The 18,167-nt window shown below is 31.3% G+C and overlaps 1 protein-coding gene across 2 annotated transcripts; it reads right to left on the bottom strand.

The window, feature by feature from the left end:
* Window positions 1–1,894: 1,894 nt before the first annotated feature.
* On the bottom strand, window positions 1,895–17,475 carry LOC105250864 (MAP kinase-activated protein kinase 2). 2 transcript variants are annotated; one of them, XM_011257192.3, is made up of 10 exons: window positions 16,936–17,475; window positions 14,611–14,947; window positions 12,136–12,436; window positions 4,103–4,242; window positions 3,956–4,020; window positions 3,771–3,878; window positions 3,418–3,516; window positions 3,258–3,333; window positions 2,878–3,088; window positions 1,895–2,794 (listed from the first exon to the last, which is right to left on the bottom strand). In XM_011257192.3, the coding sequence occupies exons 2-10, from the start codon at window positions 14,643–14,645 to the stop codon at window positions 2,546–2,548; spliced, it is 1,284 nt and encodes a 427-aa protein (XP_011255494.1). In that variant the 5' UTR covers window positions 14,646–14,947; window positions 16,936–17,475; the 3' UTR covers window positions 1,895–2,545. The 2 variants fall into 2 exon arrangements, with proteins under 2 accessions (XP_011255494.1, XP_011255495.1); XM_011257193.3 differs by lacking the exon at window positions 14,611–14,947 and having other exon boundaries at window positions 16,936–17,474.
* Between the last annotated feature and the right edge of the window lie 692 nt (window positions 17,476–18,167).

Raw genomic sequence — 18,167 nt, 5'->3', positions numbered from 1 at the left:
AGAAGAGGATAAATAATAAAAAAAATATTAAAATATAGATATAAAATATTTTCTATAATTTTAATTATAATATTTGATTATAAATATATTTCTATAAACGTTACACTCTATGGAAATTTGCAGCGTTGTTACATGTTAAAAATACATGATTTTATAATACAGAAAATTGGACAAGTAATTAAGTTACGATATTATGAAAAAATTTATTCAATTATTGTCCATTTTTTGTGTAAATGCAGGTCTACTCGAATCTGACTTATTATAAAAATATCTATTGAACTCGTTCATATAACTGTCTTCAAATTGAAGTAATCTTTATGGATTAGCGCAATTATATTATTACGAATATAATTGATTTAATCAATATAGAACACGAGGAACTGTGTAGATACTCACTCTATACTCTATACAATTAAAAATTTGTATTATCTATATATTTTAATTTGGAATTTTTGAATAACTCTTGCTATAAGTTTCTTATACATATATCTCTCACATATACATACACATCTATATCTCTCATATTCTCATATTAGATATATACTCAGAAAATGACTCCCTTTAAAAATAAGTTACTATTCTTTTTGCATAATATATATTTTATTGATATTATCGCGTGCGCAAATATTCTAATATGTATCTATAACAATATGACAATTTGATTTTGATTAAAATTATAGGCACATGAAATTCTTCCATTTCCTAGTTTAATTTACTAGTCATTAATTATATTATAATTGATAGAATATCACGCTGTATGTTTAAGATATTTTAAGATATTGAAAATTCGTATTTTAAGATATTGAAAATTCGTTGATTAAATTTATAAACTTCATTTTTTTAAATCTTCTGAATCTCTAACGATTCTTCTACATAATTGTAAACACAATAGCTTTGAATAATATTAAGTAAAAATATATACAATTTGCATGTTTACTATTTTTAATAACATAATACTAAATGCTATATCTATTTTGTTTTGTAGCACTCGATCGTTTTTGACTAAAATATGATGTTCATGATTTAAATATATTCAGCCTTAAGCATAATTATTGTGATTAAAATTCTATATATAGTGTAGAGTTCGAATATATACTTACATAATAAAACATGTATATCATATATATTAAAAATATGACAAAAATTGGAATACAAATAATTTCTTTAAAGTCTAAATTAATTGTATTAACATAAAAAAAGATCAAATAAAAAATTTTGATGAATCACTGTGTATGAATAATAATTACGAAAAATTATGCATATATTTATATAAAATAAGCTACGAAGAAGATAGTACACATTATGTAAAAAATATCCTAATGTTTCAAAAATTTGATGAAAAATATAGACATTGTGCATTTTTGATTATATTAGCAGCAAGTAAATTTTTTAGAATAATTGATAAGTATATGAATACAATTATCTCTATAGCTCTTTCTAGTCTTAGTAATATATAAATAAAATAACTTTTATATTATTATCATTTATATTTTTGCATAGAACTTTTATATAATTCTAATTAAAACAAATTTTCTTTTAAATAATCGACACCTACTTTAGAATACGTTTAAAGAATATATAAAATAAAAGTGATTCGACTCAATAATGTCATAATTTAATTTTCTTTTACATATTGAGAATGAACCGGATGTAAAGGTTCTATTACTATTTATTGACTTTTTAATAGTTTAGTTATTGAATATAACAAACATATAACAAACTTTTGGAAAAATATATTTCTTAATTCCAGGTAACAAGCTATGATTTTTTATTTCTTTTTTTAATGTAATGGAGGAATGAAATAGGTTTCACTGAAAACTGTTTCATTCCTTTATTACATTAAAAAAAGAAAATATTAGGAAAAGAAAATATTTTTTAAATTTTATTATTAAATATTTTCTTAGCTATGATTGATCAAATTTAGAATTTGAATGAGAAGATATATTCAGCAATACTATTCAATGATTTAGGCAAGCTTTTTTTTAATGCTTCTAAAGATATTCAAATAAAGATAATTATTTTCTGTCGAAAATTGAACTAATGACAAACATTACGACATTGATACTCCATAACATAATTTACCTTTTACCGACATATATGTATATAGTCGTTCAATATATATATGAGTCGTTCTATATATATGATGATAATATAGCATATTTCTCTCATAAAACAGTACGTATTTTTAAATGGATTTTTTCCAGTCAAAAATGACTATGATATCGTCGCTCGATAATTAAAAAGGCATCGTATTTACTTATATTCGTTGGGGCAATATTGTCCTTGTGTGTCTTATTGTTTTTAGTTCAATAAAATTCTGTTTCTCGCTCTTAATAGATCAAACGCTAATAAGCGTAATGGAGTGCATGCGTGCAATATAATGTAATTTATAAGTGCCTTTCAATACTACTATCCTACTCCGGAATTATTTTCGCTTCGTAAAATGCAACAGTCAGAGAATGATCCTCGTTACGATCATACTGTATCTGACGCATCTTCGTAAAAAAAAAGTCCAGTTCCGTCTAGTTCTTACACTGTCCTCTTCCTAGGAGGCGGCCGTAGGACTAGTAGTCGGCGGGATCGTCGCATTGTTCGCGGACTGCTTCGCACGTCGACGTTTATTCAGCAGAGGATTATTCGTATGATCAAGCTGCTTCAGGCATGCCGTATCATAATCGACTCGCATCGTTGCCAGCGATCGTGTCATCTCCTCCTGTACCTCGGGCCACATTTCCTCCCCTTCGCGTAAAACGCGTCCAGTGTGTAAAGGAGTAGCGGGCACTTCTGTGTATTTCTAAATAGAGAAAGAATCTCTTGAAAAAATATAAAAAACCTATATGTGTAAATTTATACATGTATTGTGGAATATATTCTTACAGCGATCCAATTGTTACGCATCACATCGTCGATCTGCAATCTTTCCGCTGGATTAATACATAGCATGCCTTTGATAAGGTTCTTCGCTTCCTGGCTTACGTTCGCCCATTCTGGATAGGGAAAATCGTATTGTCCTAATCGGATTCTTTTTTTCATCCCGGGAGAAATCGCTAATCCATGATTGCTGTAGAATGGTGGAAAGCCGCACAATCTAAAAATAGTGATAAAGTTACAAATGCATCATCGTAATGTATATTTTTAAGTAATACATGAAAGTGAAGCAATAACAATCTTTAAATATTGAAAATTCTATATAATTGAAAAAATAATAAAAATAATAAAATGTATAATTAAACGTTTATAAAAATGTATATACTTACAATATGTACATAATTACTCCCAGTGACCAAATATCACAGCTCTTGTCATATTTTTCTGGTCCTAAGACTTCTGGAGCTAAAAATAAAATAATAAAAAACAAATTATCATTTTAATTTTAAACATATGAATGTATTCGCACAATGAAACATATAAACTTACCAACGTAGTAAGGTGTATAACATGGCGTTTGTAACGTGTCCTTTAAATGTGTTTCTTTGGCAAATCCAAAGTCGGTGAGTTTTAAAATTCCTGTGATATCTGCAAATTAATACATAATAACAATAATTCACTTATGTACGACAATATTTGTCTATTAGTCTTTTGGAGTGTGTATTTAAATAAAATTATGATAAAAGCGATCTTTGTATTCATAACTTTTCAAGGCCTACAGATAATATATGATTAAATCTCTTGAGCTTATAAAATATTGTGAGCTAATAATGTCTTCAATTTGTTATATTTTGGAAAAACAAATAATGTAAATCATATTTTAAAATATATATAAAATTTACCTGGTTTAGAATATAAAAGATTCTCAGGTTTTAGATCTCTATGAGTGATGTTCATGTCGTGTAAATGTTTTACCGCGACACAAATCTCGTACATTACTTGCGCAGCTTCTGCAAAAACATACAATTTATTTAGTTTCTAACAATAGCAAGTTTGATAAAAAAATTTGGAACACCAAGCTATATACCTCTTTCAGTAAAGGCACCGTCTTGTCTATCTTGTATCCTTTGGAATAGCTCTCCGCCTTCCATACTAAAAAAGAACATAAATTTGAAAACTTACACTAGTACATAATCGCAATCGTATTAAAAGGATACGTATTATTTTTACATACCATTCCATAATTACTAGTAGACATTTATTTCCACTATAGGAATTTTCATATACATCTTTTACTTGAACTATGTGCCTACAGTTAGATGCCCTCCAGTGAAGCTCGACTTCTCTCCGTGCCTTTGCGCAGTCATGCAAGACCTGAAAATAATGCAAATAATGTATAATTTAGCATGATATGCTTACTTTAACGGAAATCTATTATTAAACTGCAAAAATAAAGAGCAAATTAAAAAAAATTATTTAGTAATTAAAGGCAACATAGACATTTTTGGAAAAGATATTTGTTATAAATTTTTATTATATCGCGTTATAATTTTATATTAAAAACGATTAATTTTAATATATATTTAAAATTAATCGTTATTGTATATACATATAATAATAATGTTCTTCTGAATACTCAGTAAGCGAATTTATTAAAGATAAATGACTTGCTAAATTTGAAATCATAACTCAGCTACTCGTATCAGTATCATCGCGTATTTCACATTGCGTTTCAGTTTCGTGCATATCATCCTAGCTTTAGCAGGTAACAATTTGACTTATAGCTCGTGACTATGTTTACGACGCGAAACCGATGCCATTGTCAGGGATTTCTTAGATAAAATCTTTTCTCATGCCGTTCTCCTAATAAATCATAACAATAGAATGTAATTTACGTAACTAATATGTTGATTAATAAATATTCAATCGTCGCACATTTCCGATAAACGTATGATTAATGATATCCAAAAAATAAATTGAAAAAGAAGATATATATATATATATGCATGCAGCGATAAAAACAAATTGCACACAGATGGCGATGATGACAAATTTATTGCCTTTAAAAAAGCAGGATTTCCCGATACTCGACATTAAATATCTCTTTCTGCTAAATTTTGATAATTAAAATTCTGGAATATAATAATCGATATAAATTTAATTGATAAAATCTACTTTGCTATTTAATCATGTTTGTTTTATAAATTTTTTTTTAGATCAAAATGAAATTTAATAATACACTTATCAAAAAGTTTGTAAAAAAATCCTTTTTTGATTGCTTGTAATTTTTTTATAGTATCTTAATATTTTAATTAAGAAAAAATAATTTCTTAAATTTGTCAAATCATTAAAATTGAAAATAATTGTCAAGTGAGATTTTCTGATTGGATAAAGAGAGTTTTACATTTAAATGTACATTATATATAGAACAAGAGACATTATGTGTGTGTGTGTGTGTGAATTTTCTGCGATATATAAAGGTGAATGACATGTAAGTTATTGATGGTACAATACTGATTGGTCAATTATACCGAATAGCTTGCCATTCAAAATTTATCAGCGATCGAGCACGTAATTACACTCGCATGCATGGCATACACACTTGCCTCTAAACGGGCATTTAATTGTGCCCTTTTGAGGAGTGTACAATCTTCCCGACAATTATATGAATTACCGCAGACATCCATTGTGACGCGGTGGGAACCTAAAATAGCCGTGTCGCTTATATTATTTATACCGGAGATGAACGGTGCATATATGCATATGTCATTTTTGAATGATAGAAGCAATTCATTGAAGTCTCATCGCGATTTCATAAATCGCATGCTTAATATACCGTTTAATTTATGCGACATTATGGAAATGCACGATGAACAACACTTTTATACAAACGCGTTGTATTATCATATGAAAAATTTACGCGATGCTCTCACAAGAGAATATGGAATTTTCTATTTAAAGATGAGATATTCATTGCGATGCGAACCCTAAAAGCAGATAATGCCACATTATCATATCTAAACTCAATTCTAAAACAAATAAGACGCTTTTTATATTCCTCTTTGGAATTGATTGATGAAATCAAAATGAGATTAAGCTCATTGTATCAACGTTTAACTTTTAAAAAAGAAGTTTGATAATATTTCTTATTTTAAATTGGAATATTTTTATTGCAATGCAAGAGAAAGACATTAAAATGAAATTGGAAATAAAACGGAAGAGGATGGATTTACACGCTTTTATAAATTGGTACGTTGAATGATTTAAAAGTATATACGAAGAGGAGAGCCGAACATGAAATAGTAAAAAGACAGTCAGAGAACCGGTTCTTAAGATTTGTATCTAATCCGGATTAGAGACTGTCAACACCGGTGACAATAGAAGCTCTTACGAGAGGAAAAATTTTGTTTACGTCAAAAGAAAAAATCTGCATACGCAATGTCATGAAGTTTATATGCAACATAAAAATAATTTAAGCGTAAAAATGTTAAGATACAAATCAAAATCGATATCAGATTTAATATTGCTGTCAGAACTGAATATAAAATTAATTTAAGAAATAGAAAATTATAATTAATTTATTATTAGTACAAGTAAATCTATATCTATTGATATTCAATATCAATATATCTTTTATAAAGTATACAGAGAGAATCCCTAGTATATTTTATAATTAGAATATTTATAATTAGAGATAGAGACTGGTAATACATATTTCTGGAACATCGTATATTCCCACTTTGTGTTGGCGTCACTCATTCGTATAACTAAACAATATATAAACACTTGCGCTATAAATATAACGTAAAATGAATTGAGATTAAAATCATAAAAAAGAGAAAAACTACGAAAATAGAAACAAACAGATATAAATTTTAATGAGACTCGCTAAATGAAATATTTTACTACTCCTGTTAATAACCGTTACTTTGACTAAGCAGATTTTAACAGAAAATACTTTCTGCGACTCAATGAATTGCAATGGGCTGGCAATGAGCATTTGTGCCATAATATCATCTGACATAGGCGTGTCAGTAAAAATACCAAAGCGATCACGCGTCAAAGACGTAATGTATACCGGACTTCGTGCAAAGAGCTATGCTAATGAGATTAGCACCTCTCGACTCGTATAAATCACCTCGCCGCAAGTAGACAGATGGACGCGCGGAATTGTCACTCTTAATAGTTTTTCTGGCGACAGATCAGATTATTATGCTTGTCGACATCGACGCGCGCGTAAAATCCTGGGGATTTTACACGCTTGACTATAAAAGCCAACAACGTAATCCGATGCAGCGCAATCACGTCACGCTCGTGAAAACGATCGATTGCTCCTTCCTTATGTTCTGTTCAACTATTACGTCTACTGCAGAGGTATACGCATCAGTCAAGCGGAATTGACCATGGAAAATTCAATCGTTCGCGATTTCGTCATCGTCTACACTTCCTTATTATCATACCATATTAAGTTTAACGCACATCAAGTAATGTTAATAAAATAATTTTATATATACGTTGGTAAGATGTAAATGTTTTTCTAGAACTGGGGATTTCTGTTATATATACAGAACGATAGTGTGTCTAACAAGACGCAAGCAGCCAATTATAAAACGGTGCATATTGACAAGCGGAAAATGTTGATCAGCTGACAGCCAGTAATCAATCAACGAGAGCGAAGACGAGAAATTGGCTTGCAACACGACACGATGCGATATAACATCGACAAATATATTGAATTTTTAATGGTTAAGCGTTGGAAAACCACGGAAGCCATCCATGCTCGCATGTGACATCGTCGCATGTGATATTGTGTCGAATGGTGCATGTCACCGCGACGTGTTAAAACGTAATTCTGCCGCCTGAATTGTTTTAAGAGCCGTTCCGAGAATGTTTTAAGTAACGTTTAAGTAATATATTCTGTCTGTGTGTACTTTTTTCCTGAAAAATGAAAATAAAACAATAGTTAACGTATTATTAACGATAAGTAATATTTGAAAGAGAAAGAAAGAAAGAGATATTTTTCGCAAAATATTGGGAATCTAAATTAGATTTAGATTTTATGATCTCTTGGAAATATTTTAATTAAGATAAAGATCATAATGGAATTTGAAAAAACCTGTAGGAGAAACTGTTATTCTTTACAAAGTTAAACAGTGGTATTATAACGCATTATATATTATGCAATCGCGCACCAATCGTTGCAATAACTGGAATAGTGTAGATATCATTGATAAGATTAATTTCAATCAGAACCTTTCGAGATACTTTAACACGTATTCTTTAAATAAAGAAACAGTATATTGGTACTGGTTGTGTGTCAGATAATTTATTAATTAATCGATATATATGTAAAATACTGATGATGTAACAACACTTTAAGATTTCGATCCGTCTGGGTTTCTCCAAACTCTACATCCAAATCAATCTATTATTTATCTCTTCTTTACATAAAATTGGTACGAGCAAAAAATAGGTAAATCTAAATATATCTTTAAATAATAAAATGAAATAATTCGAAAAAAAATTAACGTTTGTTCCTTAAATTAAATTTTAGATTTTTTCTTACTATTTATATATATTTTCTATGAAAGAAGGGAATCATATATATATATATATATATATATATATATATATATATATATATATGAGTTAGTGTGTGTGTGTGTGTGTCCTCAAGCTCTGCATAAGGTAGAAACATTTTCATGGTTGATAATTGATAATTTTTTTATATTTACTTCCATTACATCTCTCTCTCTTTTTTTCTATTTCTCTCTTTCTCTCTCATTCTGTCGCAATTCCTGTTAATATATACGAATCGATTATTCGATATTATTACTCAGCTGTAACGGTATATCGCAAATTCCTCAGCGTTTGTTATCGCATGGATTAAAAATAAAGAAAAACGTAATGCGAACCGTGATATTCGTATCTCACGATCGCGACTTGTCAATATTCATTACGTTGACAAACACGGCGATTGATACGACGAATATGACTCTTGCGCTAGTTTTAACAATCGCGCCACTTTGACCTCCAACGATGGCCGGGATCCCCGATACTTCTTCGAAGTCATTGACTATATTTTCGCACCGGAAAAGATGAGATCATCGTGAATATATAAGACGCGAAGAACAAACTTGCGGTGCATTTTTTCGGCGCAATTTGTCGTGCAATCGCTTCGCAGTTCGTACGTGTTGCATTCTGCGTTTCCTCGAGAGGATTACGTCTGACTTACAACTGACGTTGTAAAAAAAAACGCGACGCGAAAAGTCAATAATCGCGAGCCTAAGCGCTGACGACATACGCAACAGCAGAAGAAAAAATAGTGATTGATGCCGCGAAAATTCCGCATTAAAGAGAGCGCACGTGACTTTATCCGGGCATTTCGCATCACACGCGTTATACGATGAGAAATAGCACTCTGCTGAGACAAGTGAAAAAAAAAAGATATTTTTAGTAAATACGTAAGAGTTTAAATACTTCGATAAAGAAAATATCGCCGGTAAGAAATTTCTGCGTGAAAAAAAGAAAAAAAAATGTTTTCCACGAACGCCGAGAGAAATGTATACATTTGACGTTCGCTCTTATCCAAACTGCGTCATATGTGCTGCTGTGAAAAATCATATAACGACACGATTCCTGCGGCATGTAATGCTTCGATACCGGACGCCTTTCCGAAATTTCGTGTGGAACATTCTGATTATTTTTGTAGCGACTTCGAGAAACTTCGTGATGAGATATCTTTTCACGAACGACGCAAGAACGACGGGATTAAATGCCGAGGTATGTGTGTGTTTTATACTAACGATCTTGAGACTCTCTAAGAGAGAGAAAGAAATAGTTTTCGAAAGTTTCGCATAAAAGAAATCACAAGCGCCTCTCGCAAAATTAGAAAAAAATTTGCAAATTATTTCTCGAAGAAAAAATATATTGTCAAGCGTTATATAAAAATAATCTCCAGCGAGTTTTTTAATATTGTAAAATTAATATTGTAAAATTGCAAATTACGCTTTTGCTTTAAGATTTAATTATTGACCATTAATATTGGAAATATAACGGAAAGATATCGTGTATCATGACAGTCATGTCTCATAATCAGTACATGTAAGCGTCACGTGATACTCATATAATCGGTCATCGGCATTCTATGTATCTACAACTGATCAATTCTTGAAAATTATTCCTCGCAAATTGTAAAACGAATTATTTTTACAATTGATCTCATAAACTGCAGGACTTTAAGAAGGTGCAACTTTTACGAATCGCTCCTTATTGATTTAAACTATGTAATCGATCATTGATGTTATGTATTTACAACTATGATTAATTCTCGAAAATCATTCCTCGTCAAATTGCAAATCAAATTATTTTACAATTAACTTCATAAACCACGAGATCTTTACAAGAAGATGCAGTTTTTATGAATCACTTCTTATTGATTAAACGATGTAAAATTGAAACGCTTATAATAAAGTAAGAGAGTGATTTAAAAAATTATATAAGATAAATGCAATTTTTAAATTAATTTTCATCAAGAGGAAAAACGCGTGAAGCAAAAATATTTTAAAGAATGTAATCCTGAGTCTTATATTTCAACAAGATATTGCACTCTATTCTAGTACATATATGTTGTTGCAAAACACGCAATCCCGAAACATAATAAATGTATTTTATGATATCAATCATATCATATGGAGTATTATCAGAAAATAGGTAAAAGAAAAAGATAGATCACTTATGTAATAATGACATAACGCAGTATCGACTAACGGCACTATGAATATTACGCAATCAAACGCCAATTTCATTAGATAACTGCAGTTATTTATGCGTCCAGCAAATTTCTTCCCCTATCGTCCCGCATTTGTATGTTAACCGTGTGTATTGATTGAAATAATTTCTATAACCGTAAAACCGACGAGGGATCATAAGCAATTTTACCCACATCGCATATAACTCCAAATGAAGCATATCGCGGGATACAATAAAGTCTTTTACGATACAATTCGCGCAAGATATATAGTCCAACAATAATGAATAATTTTATTATGAATCGCGATAGCCTTCAGCCTCTCTTTCTTTACATCTTGCCTCGTGACGAGAGTCAAAGACCGGGAACGCGTCGACGGGCGACTTTCTCGTAGAAACTGCTCTCACGATGCGATTAAATTTTTTTGAGGCTCGACCGTCGTAAAATAAGAGCCAGGCTACCTTCGGGGGGAGAGATATGTTGGAGGTCTGACATCGTCGAACGGGAAAATCACCAGGGTATAAATAGAGGATGACTCGCGGTCTGAACACGCTTGGACATCGTTTAGCCAATGATCGCACTTTCACGTGGCCAAGTGAGTATCGATACAACGAAGACCGGCGATCAATGCTCCTTCAAAGAGATGTTAACGAAACGAATTAACACCTTCGGATGCGCGAACCAAGTCGCTTTCAAGTCTTAAAAATAAACGAGGATGTGCGCACAAGGCGCATTGCGGATGAAAAAAGCCGAAACCAGTTGCTCTTCGCCTTCCAATAAGAACCTTGATCTTTGTATGTTTTATTTGAGCAGTTATCTTGTGTTCTCACACATGAGTATGATTTTCAATAAAAAAAATTTTCTTAAAAGGAAAATTTAAACAGAATTATTTTTAAAAATCTTATTTAATAGAGACTTCGACCGGTAACTTTCTCTAATTATGCACTAAAGAATTTGCTATTCAAAGTGATTTTCAATAAAAAAAATTTTCTTAAAAGGAAAATTTAAACAGAATTATTTTTAAAAATCTTATTTAATAGAGACTTTGACCGGTAACTTTCTCTAATTATGGACTAAAGAATTTGCTATTCAAAGTGAAATTTTTAAATATGACACTAATAATACAATAATGCATGTAATTTATATTTACTCAGAAATGTTTCGTGATTTTAGAAAATGAATTCTCTTTTGCTGTACAGTCTCAAATTTTTCTCATTCATAAAATAGTAATGTGACAAATTCTCTTTAAGAGAAAAACATTTTATATTTATAAAAAGATGTAATAATTATGACATTTATGCATATCTGTTATTAAAAAAAGGAAATAGTTTATTCTATTGGTAGTAATACTTTTTCTATTGATTTCTTTCGAAGTAAATAATGAAATTGAACTAAGAACGTAAGACGCTAATCAAATAAAAGCTCTTAACAAAAATTTTAAATCTTTTACTTGTGTGCTACCTCAAAGTATTCGAAACGAGACAATTATTTAGGATTTACGTGGAACAAGTATTTACCTTGAGAGCATACTTCTGCCTCGTGTTTCTGTCATAACATTGAACGACTTTCCCATTGATGCCAAGACCCAGCACGTGATTGCTGATCTCATAATCGTCCGTGATCGGCGTAACTTTTGGCGATAGGCGACTGTTCAACGGATGCTCCATCGTCTTTCTCGTCTTGGTTTCCTCGGTCTCTTGTTCCGGTATTTGATCGTAGTCCTGCCTGATCACCTGCGTAACTACCACAGGCGGTGCCGAGCGTTTGCGCTTGCACTCCTTCTGGTCGTTCTCCTCGAGAACGGCCCTCTTGGACTTCCTGCAAAATAATATTCTCGTGTCATTCTACATGTGCAGGGAGCACACGAGCGTGAAGGTCGCGCGCGTAAAATACTTTTGCACGGAAAAAATATGATGTTCCAGATTACGCGATCGATAACGCAAATCTTAGGCACGATAACGTGTATCGAATATGTATGAGATACAAGAAAACGAGTTCTGTACATTCTCTGCAATTATCGAAATACGCGCGTATACTGATGGCAAAATTACGTTACTTGAAAACAAACTAAAGGCATGTCATAGTGTTAAAAATAACTGAACTTATAGATAATATAATTTACATAAGGAGACATTTGCGATCGAAATATTCGATTCCAGAGGATTGTAGAGTTACATATTTGTGCGAGATTTGTATAGTTGAAGTTGTTAACTTTAAATATCCGTTTCGTTTACTATGCCAGTCAGTCGTCGTTTCAATGAAATCGTTTGCATAACCTTCTTCGAAGAATGTGCAAGATTCATGTTATTTCGCGCACATACACACACAGCTCTACCCACACACAACTTTACTTATACGGTGTGTGCTTGCCTCGTTTGCGGTGTAACTCGTACACTGCAATGCAGTATACGCGATCGGTGAATTTTGCTATTGCGATAAAAAATATTGTAAACACGTATTCAGAATAACATATAAGATTTGATAGTATCATAAAGATAGATAGATAGATAGATAGATAGATAATATCGCAATACTGTATATATTACTTAGTATTTCTACCTGTATTTCTTATATCAAATTATTTCCATTTTATTTCATCTCTTATTTTATTTATATAAAAAATAATATATTGGCTCAACACATATACTTTATTTATATCACCTTATACTATATTTTTGAAATATTATATATATATGATATTATGTACTATTAGATGTAATTAATTATAATATAAGATGGAAATAATTAGATAAAAATTAAAGATATATTTATATCATCTTATACTATATTTTTGATATATTATATATACGATCTTATGTACTACTAGATATAATTAATTATAATATAAGATGGAACTAATTAGATAAAAATTAAAAATAAAAGAATAATTAGTGTAATTATATCTAAACAACGCATCAAGATAAACACTGTAAGCAACTGGTTCACATAAAAATAATTATTTAACAAGAAAAAGATTGTCAAGTCCAAGAAATTATGCTAAAGAAGTTACTCGATAGTTACTGTAAATCCAAATTATTAATCTGATATATGTTTATCATGCTTATTGTTAATATATAATGTAAGAGTTAAATAAAAAATGTAAAACGTTAAAATATGAAACACAGAATTAATCTTGAGGCCTAAGTTTGGTATTTCAAACATTTAGACCTTCTCAACACGTGTAACATTTAAAAATGTTTATCAAAGACATAAGAAAATAAATTAGAGTAACTTTTAAAATAGAATTAGTAAAATCAAACATACAAACAAATTACGATTTATATAGACCATGTCAAATATTGTATCTCAACGCATCGATAGAAAATTTAAATTCTGATTATCCTTTGTGAGAAGTTAGTAGAGCAGTAGATTTCAATCATCACAATGTTAAATCATAGTGAGTTCTCTTATTGTTTACATCCGAAAAGAATGGCACGGTTTTCGCGTATGTAACAGCTCAATCGATGAATCGATGACACATCGATAGATTATTGAGGGTGGAGTTGCACCAACAACTTGATCAATACTGATTCGATTGGTTTTATACATGTATCGATTTTCTAAATATAACATGTAACAATAAAACTATAAAATTACGATCGTCTTTAAATATAATATCTAAAAAGAATATTTAAAATCAAGCGACTTTAAATATTCGTTTAAAAAGTGTGTATTGATATTTTTTATACAATTATATAATTTGATATTGAAAAAATCTTACGCTAATTTTCTCCATTTTATGCAAAATTACATTTTAATTCAAAATTTGTTTATGTAAAAAGATGTGAATAAGATATGAAAAAATAGGATCTAAAAAAGAAAATACGCTTTTTTAAATGGCATATATAAATAACGAAGGAAAATCTAATCATATCGCACTTAGCGATGCTGGTGCAACCGACATTTGCAACCGACACTCGCTCCAAGAAAGAGGACTTTCATATATTTGGGGGAGCTTTATTTTCGCATATAAAAATAAAGATAAAAGAGACCTCCAGAATCTCCACTTAGTTGCCGACTTCGGCATCGATGTGGCCTCTCGATTTTCGCACAGTTAAATCCCGAATCGTCGGGGGAGGCAAAGCATCACCCCCGCCCCGTGCCGTAAAAGCAGAAGAGGAGCCTCCCAGATGTAACGACGACGTGGAAGTGACACGCGGGGTGCGGTTCTTACGAAAGGAATCTGCCCAGCGAGATTTTTCCGCACAGAGCGTGTAGAGAAAAGCGATAGGTTTTAAGTCCACCCACGATTCTGTCTTTTGCCTTTGCGGTTTTTTTTTGCTTTTTAATCAGAAGTCAAGCCAAAGGATAATCAGGCCGAGCTGAAAACTGAAGATAAGAGACCAATGATAATTAGATAGCACCGATAGCGCGAGCGTGTTGAGTACAAAAGCGTCTCGTGGATCGAGCTTAACGAAGCGAGCATTTCCCGGAAGCTAACGAATATTCTGTACCAATGATCGGATATACCGTAGGACTTCCGGTGTTTCATTGCGTCTTCGGACACGCACGCACACACACGTCTGAATTTATCATGGTTCTAAATCGAGTTAACATCTTTAAGCGTTCGAGATTCAGCAAACTTTAATCATCACTTCCAATCATTTGAAAAAGATTTTCAACATTTTATTTCACACCTCAGCCGAATAATTATAGAGTTTAGATTTCCAAAATGAAATTTAGAAAAATAGATGCACAGAGGCGAAAGTATTCTCTTGCTTAAAATAATTATTTTATAAAATAATAATTAATTAATAATTAATTAATGAACGATAATTAATTTATAAAAATTAAATCAAAAGTGACATAACAGTCAATAATTAATTTAATAAAATAATTATTTTACTTCATTGAAAAATATTTTTGAGAAATATATTTTTACATATATTTCAAAATGTAGCGCCAAAAGTGGTATCTTTATCGTTCACATTTTTCATTCATATATTTTTCATAGTAATTTTACACTATATCACGTTATGCGAATCGTATAATGAAGAAATGAAATTCTTAAGCAACTAAAAATAGAGCGAAGTAAGAGAATCAAACGGCAGCGAGATATACATATATTTGCACATAATCACATACATCACGACCACTTAATTAGCAAGAATTATGGACGTCGTAGACAATCCTGGCAGGGAAGGGAAAAGAGGAAAGGCATATGCGGTTAACTCTTAAACCGATAAATTAAATTTCAATCTTCTTTACCGCGGTAACATTCTTCTCTCATTCTTCTCAGAGAAAGATTAAATGAAAACAAAACACATTGTAATATATTCTGCATATTAATAGCAATGATGAGGTCAGCCCGAGCTTGGCGAAAAACAAAGAACGAGACGAAATCGAAGTTATCGATTAAAGAGTTCAAACTGGCAAATACGTATAAGGAAGTCCAAGTATTATACATTCTCGTTGCACGATTGCCTTAGAATTTCACTTGTCAATTCTAAAATCATGTCATGTATGTCATGTAACAATATCATATATGTGATTTACAAAGTGACAATGACAACGTGTTTAACGTTAAATGCAAGGTAAGAAGAAACAAAGTCGAGAGTGCATGTTTTGTTATAATATTGTTACATAATATTCAATGCAAAAACAATGTAAAAGCTTGTTAAAAAGTAAACGTGACGTAACATTAAAGTCTAAGCGTATAAAGCAGTAGAAATAATATCAAAATATTCGAATTTAAAATCTTTGCTCCAATATTTCAATTTAAACAGACGTATTAAAAAAATACACACATGTACACTTTTTATTTTATTTTATTAACTAAATTATCATTCTAGAGAAAACATATTTCTCTATTGCAAAGATTAAAAATTTAAACAATTATTTGTAGAAGAACGTGTAATATTTTCAAAATTCACACACACTCTTCATAAAAAATGCGCGGAGTATATTTTCTTATCTTTTTCCATAGATAAAACGCATATAATAAAATTGCAGTAAAAAATTGCAGTAATTGCAAATAAAAAATAAGCGATAAAGTAAGTGAAAAATAAGGAATATCAATAAGAAAAAAAATTTGGAAAATTTTATTTCGTGAATTATTTGAATTAATAAATTTTGAAAATAAATATATAAATACTATGATCTTAAATCATATGCTTGAAATTATCTTTCTATTTTAAACGCGCGAAAAAATAAAAATAAACGATAAATCACATAATCTAACGTCTCTGAATTATAAATGCATAATTATGCGAATATATGTCAACGATTGCGGGAAATAAAATCAAGCGTTGATAAAGACAGCGTTAACAATAAATAAAATATCGATAACATGGAGTCAATGAACGAACATTACGTACCCGTCGAGACTGCACTTCCTACGGACTCGGAGCTTATCCTGTCACAGGATCATGATTTTCATAAATCGTAGCCGTGCGATCTCGCCGGCATTATTTACACGCGTAGCATCGAACGTGCGTATCGATCACGCGTTCTCGGAAAATTCGCGATAGCGTTCCATAAATTGACGCTTGGCCTCGACAACGCGAAACGAAGGAGGAAAACGCGTTCTTTTAGGGAAGAAGGGAGTCGTCTGGAAGGAGCGCCGAGCCCGAACCTTTCCTATGTGCTTGCCGCGGGTACGTTTCGCGAGCCCTCGTTTCAGCTCGTTCGAAATCGTTGCGCGATGTTGAGTAATCCGATATATTAGCACAGGCCGTGCGAAACGAGATAGTCCGCCGCTCTCTCGCCGATCATCCCGCCGTGTTAGGCCGAAGTCGAACGATCACTGTCGGATACACCGCGACTCGACGCTCGACGGACAGACAGACTTGTGCGTGACGCGACGCAACGTACGGACAACCGCGTCGAAAAAACGCCCCGCGAGCACTGGCGCGGTGATGGCGACGCGGCGGCGGTGGTACCGTGACTCATTGCGCAGGGCTGAATCTCAGGGACGAATTAACGCATGGCGCATCGTGATCATTCAGAACTCGTTACTCGACAAGTTCTAAATTTTTCGATCGAAGAGATTTCATTCTTTGTTTTAATTATTTCGATCAGTTTCTTAAGTAAAATTCTGACGTGCCATTCTTTATGACACTTGTTAATTTGTCGCACGTTTAACAATAAATTATAATTAATAATTAATCGATAAAATATATATAAAAATAGTACATGTTAAATATGACATAGCAAATATTATACATACATAAGTTTTTGTGATTTTATTACTATTAATCGATAATCAGCTGTCACTTTAAAAGATTTATTAATTAATGGTATATAATCAGATAGATTAATTAAAGTCATTAAGTTGAAATTAAATTAAATTAAAATTAATTGATTTGCTCTTATTTAAAATTTTTATTCTAGATTTAATATTATTTGGCTGTATTATACTGACCCAGTGCGTTATGTGCTATTATAATGCGGATATCGTTTGATCGTTCACGCTTTCTCTAGAAACCTTAATTCCTTTCACCAATTTGCGATATGAATGTACCAATCCATTGTGATATGAATCATATTAATTCTAATCAATGTTAAAAATTTGATTCTTATTTCAACGATAAAAATGTAAAAATGCAAT

This window comes from Camponotus floridanus, unplaced genomic scaffold, assembly GCF_003227725.1.
Source record: "Camponotus floridanus strain SB8 unplaced genomic scaffold, Cflo_v7.5 scaffold202, whole genome shotgun sequence".
NCBI classification, from domain to species: Eukaryota; Metazoa; Arthropoda; class Insecta; order Hymenoptera; family Formicidae; genus Camponotus; species Camponotus floridanus.
Note: the sequence above shows the minus strand (reverse complement) of the source record. Positions and strands in the feature narration are given on the sequence as shown.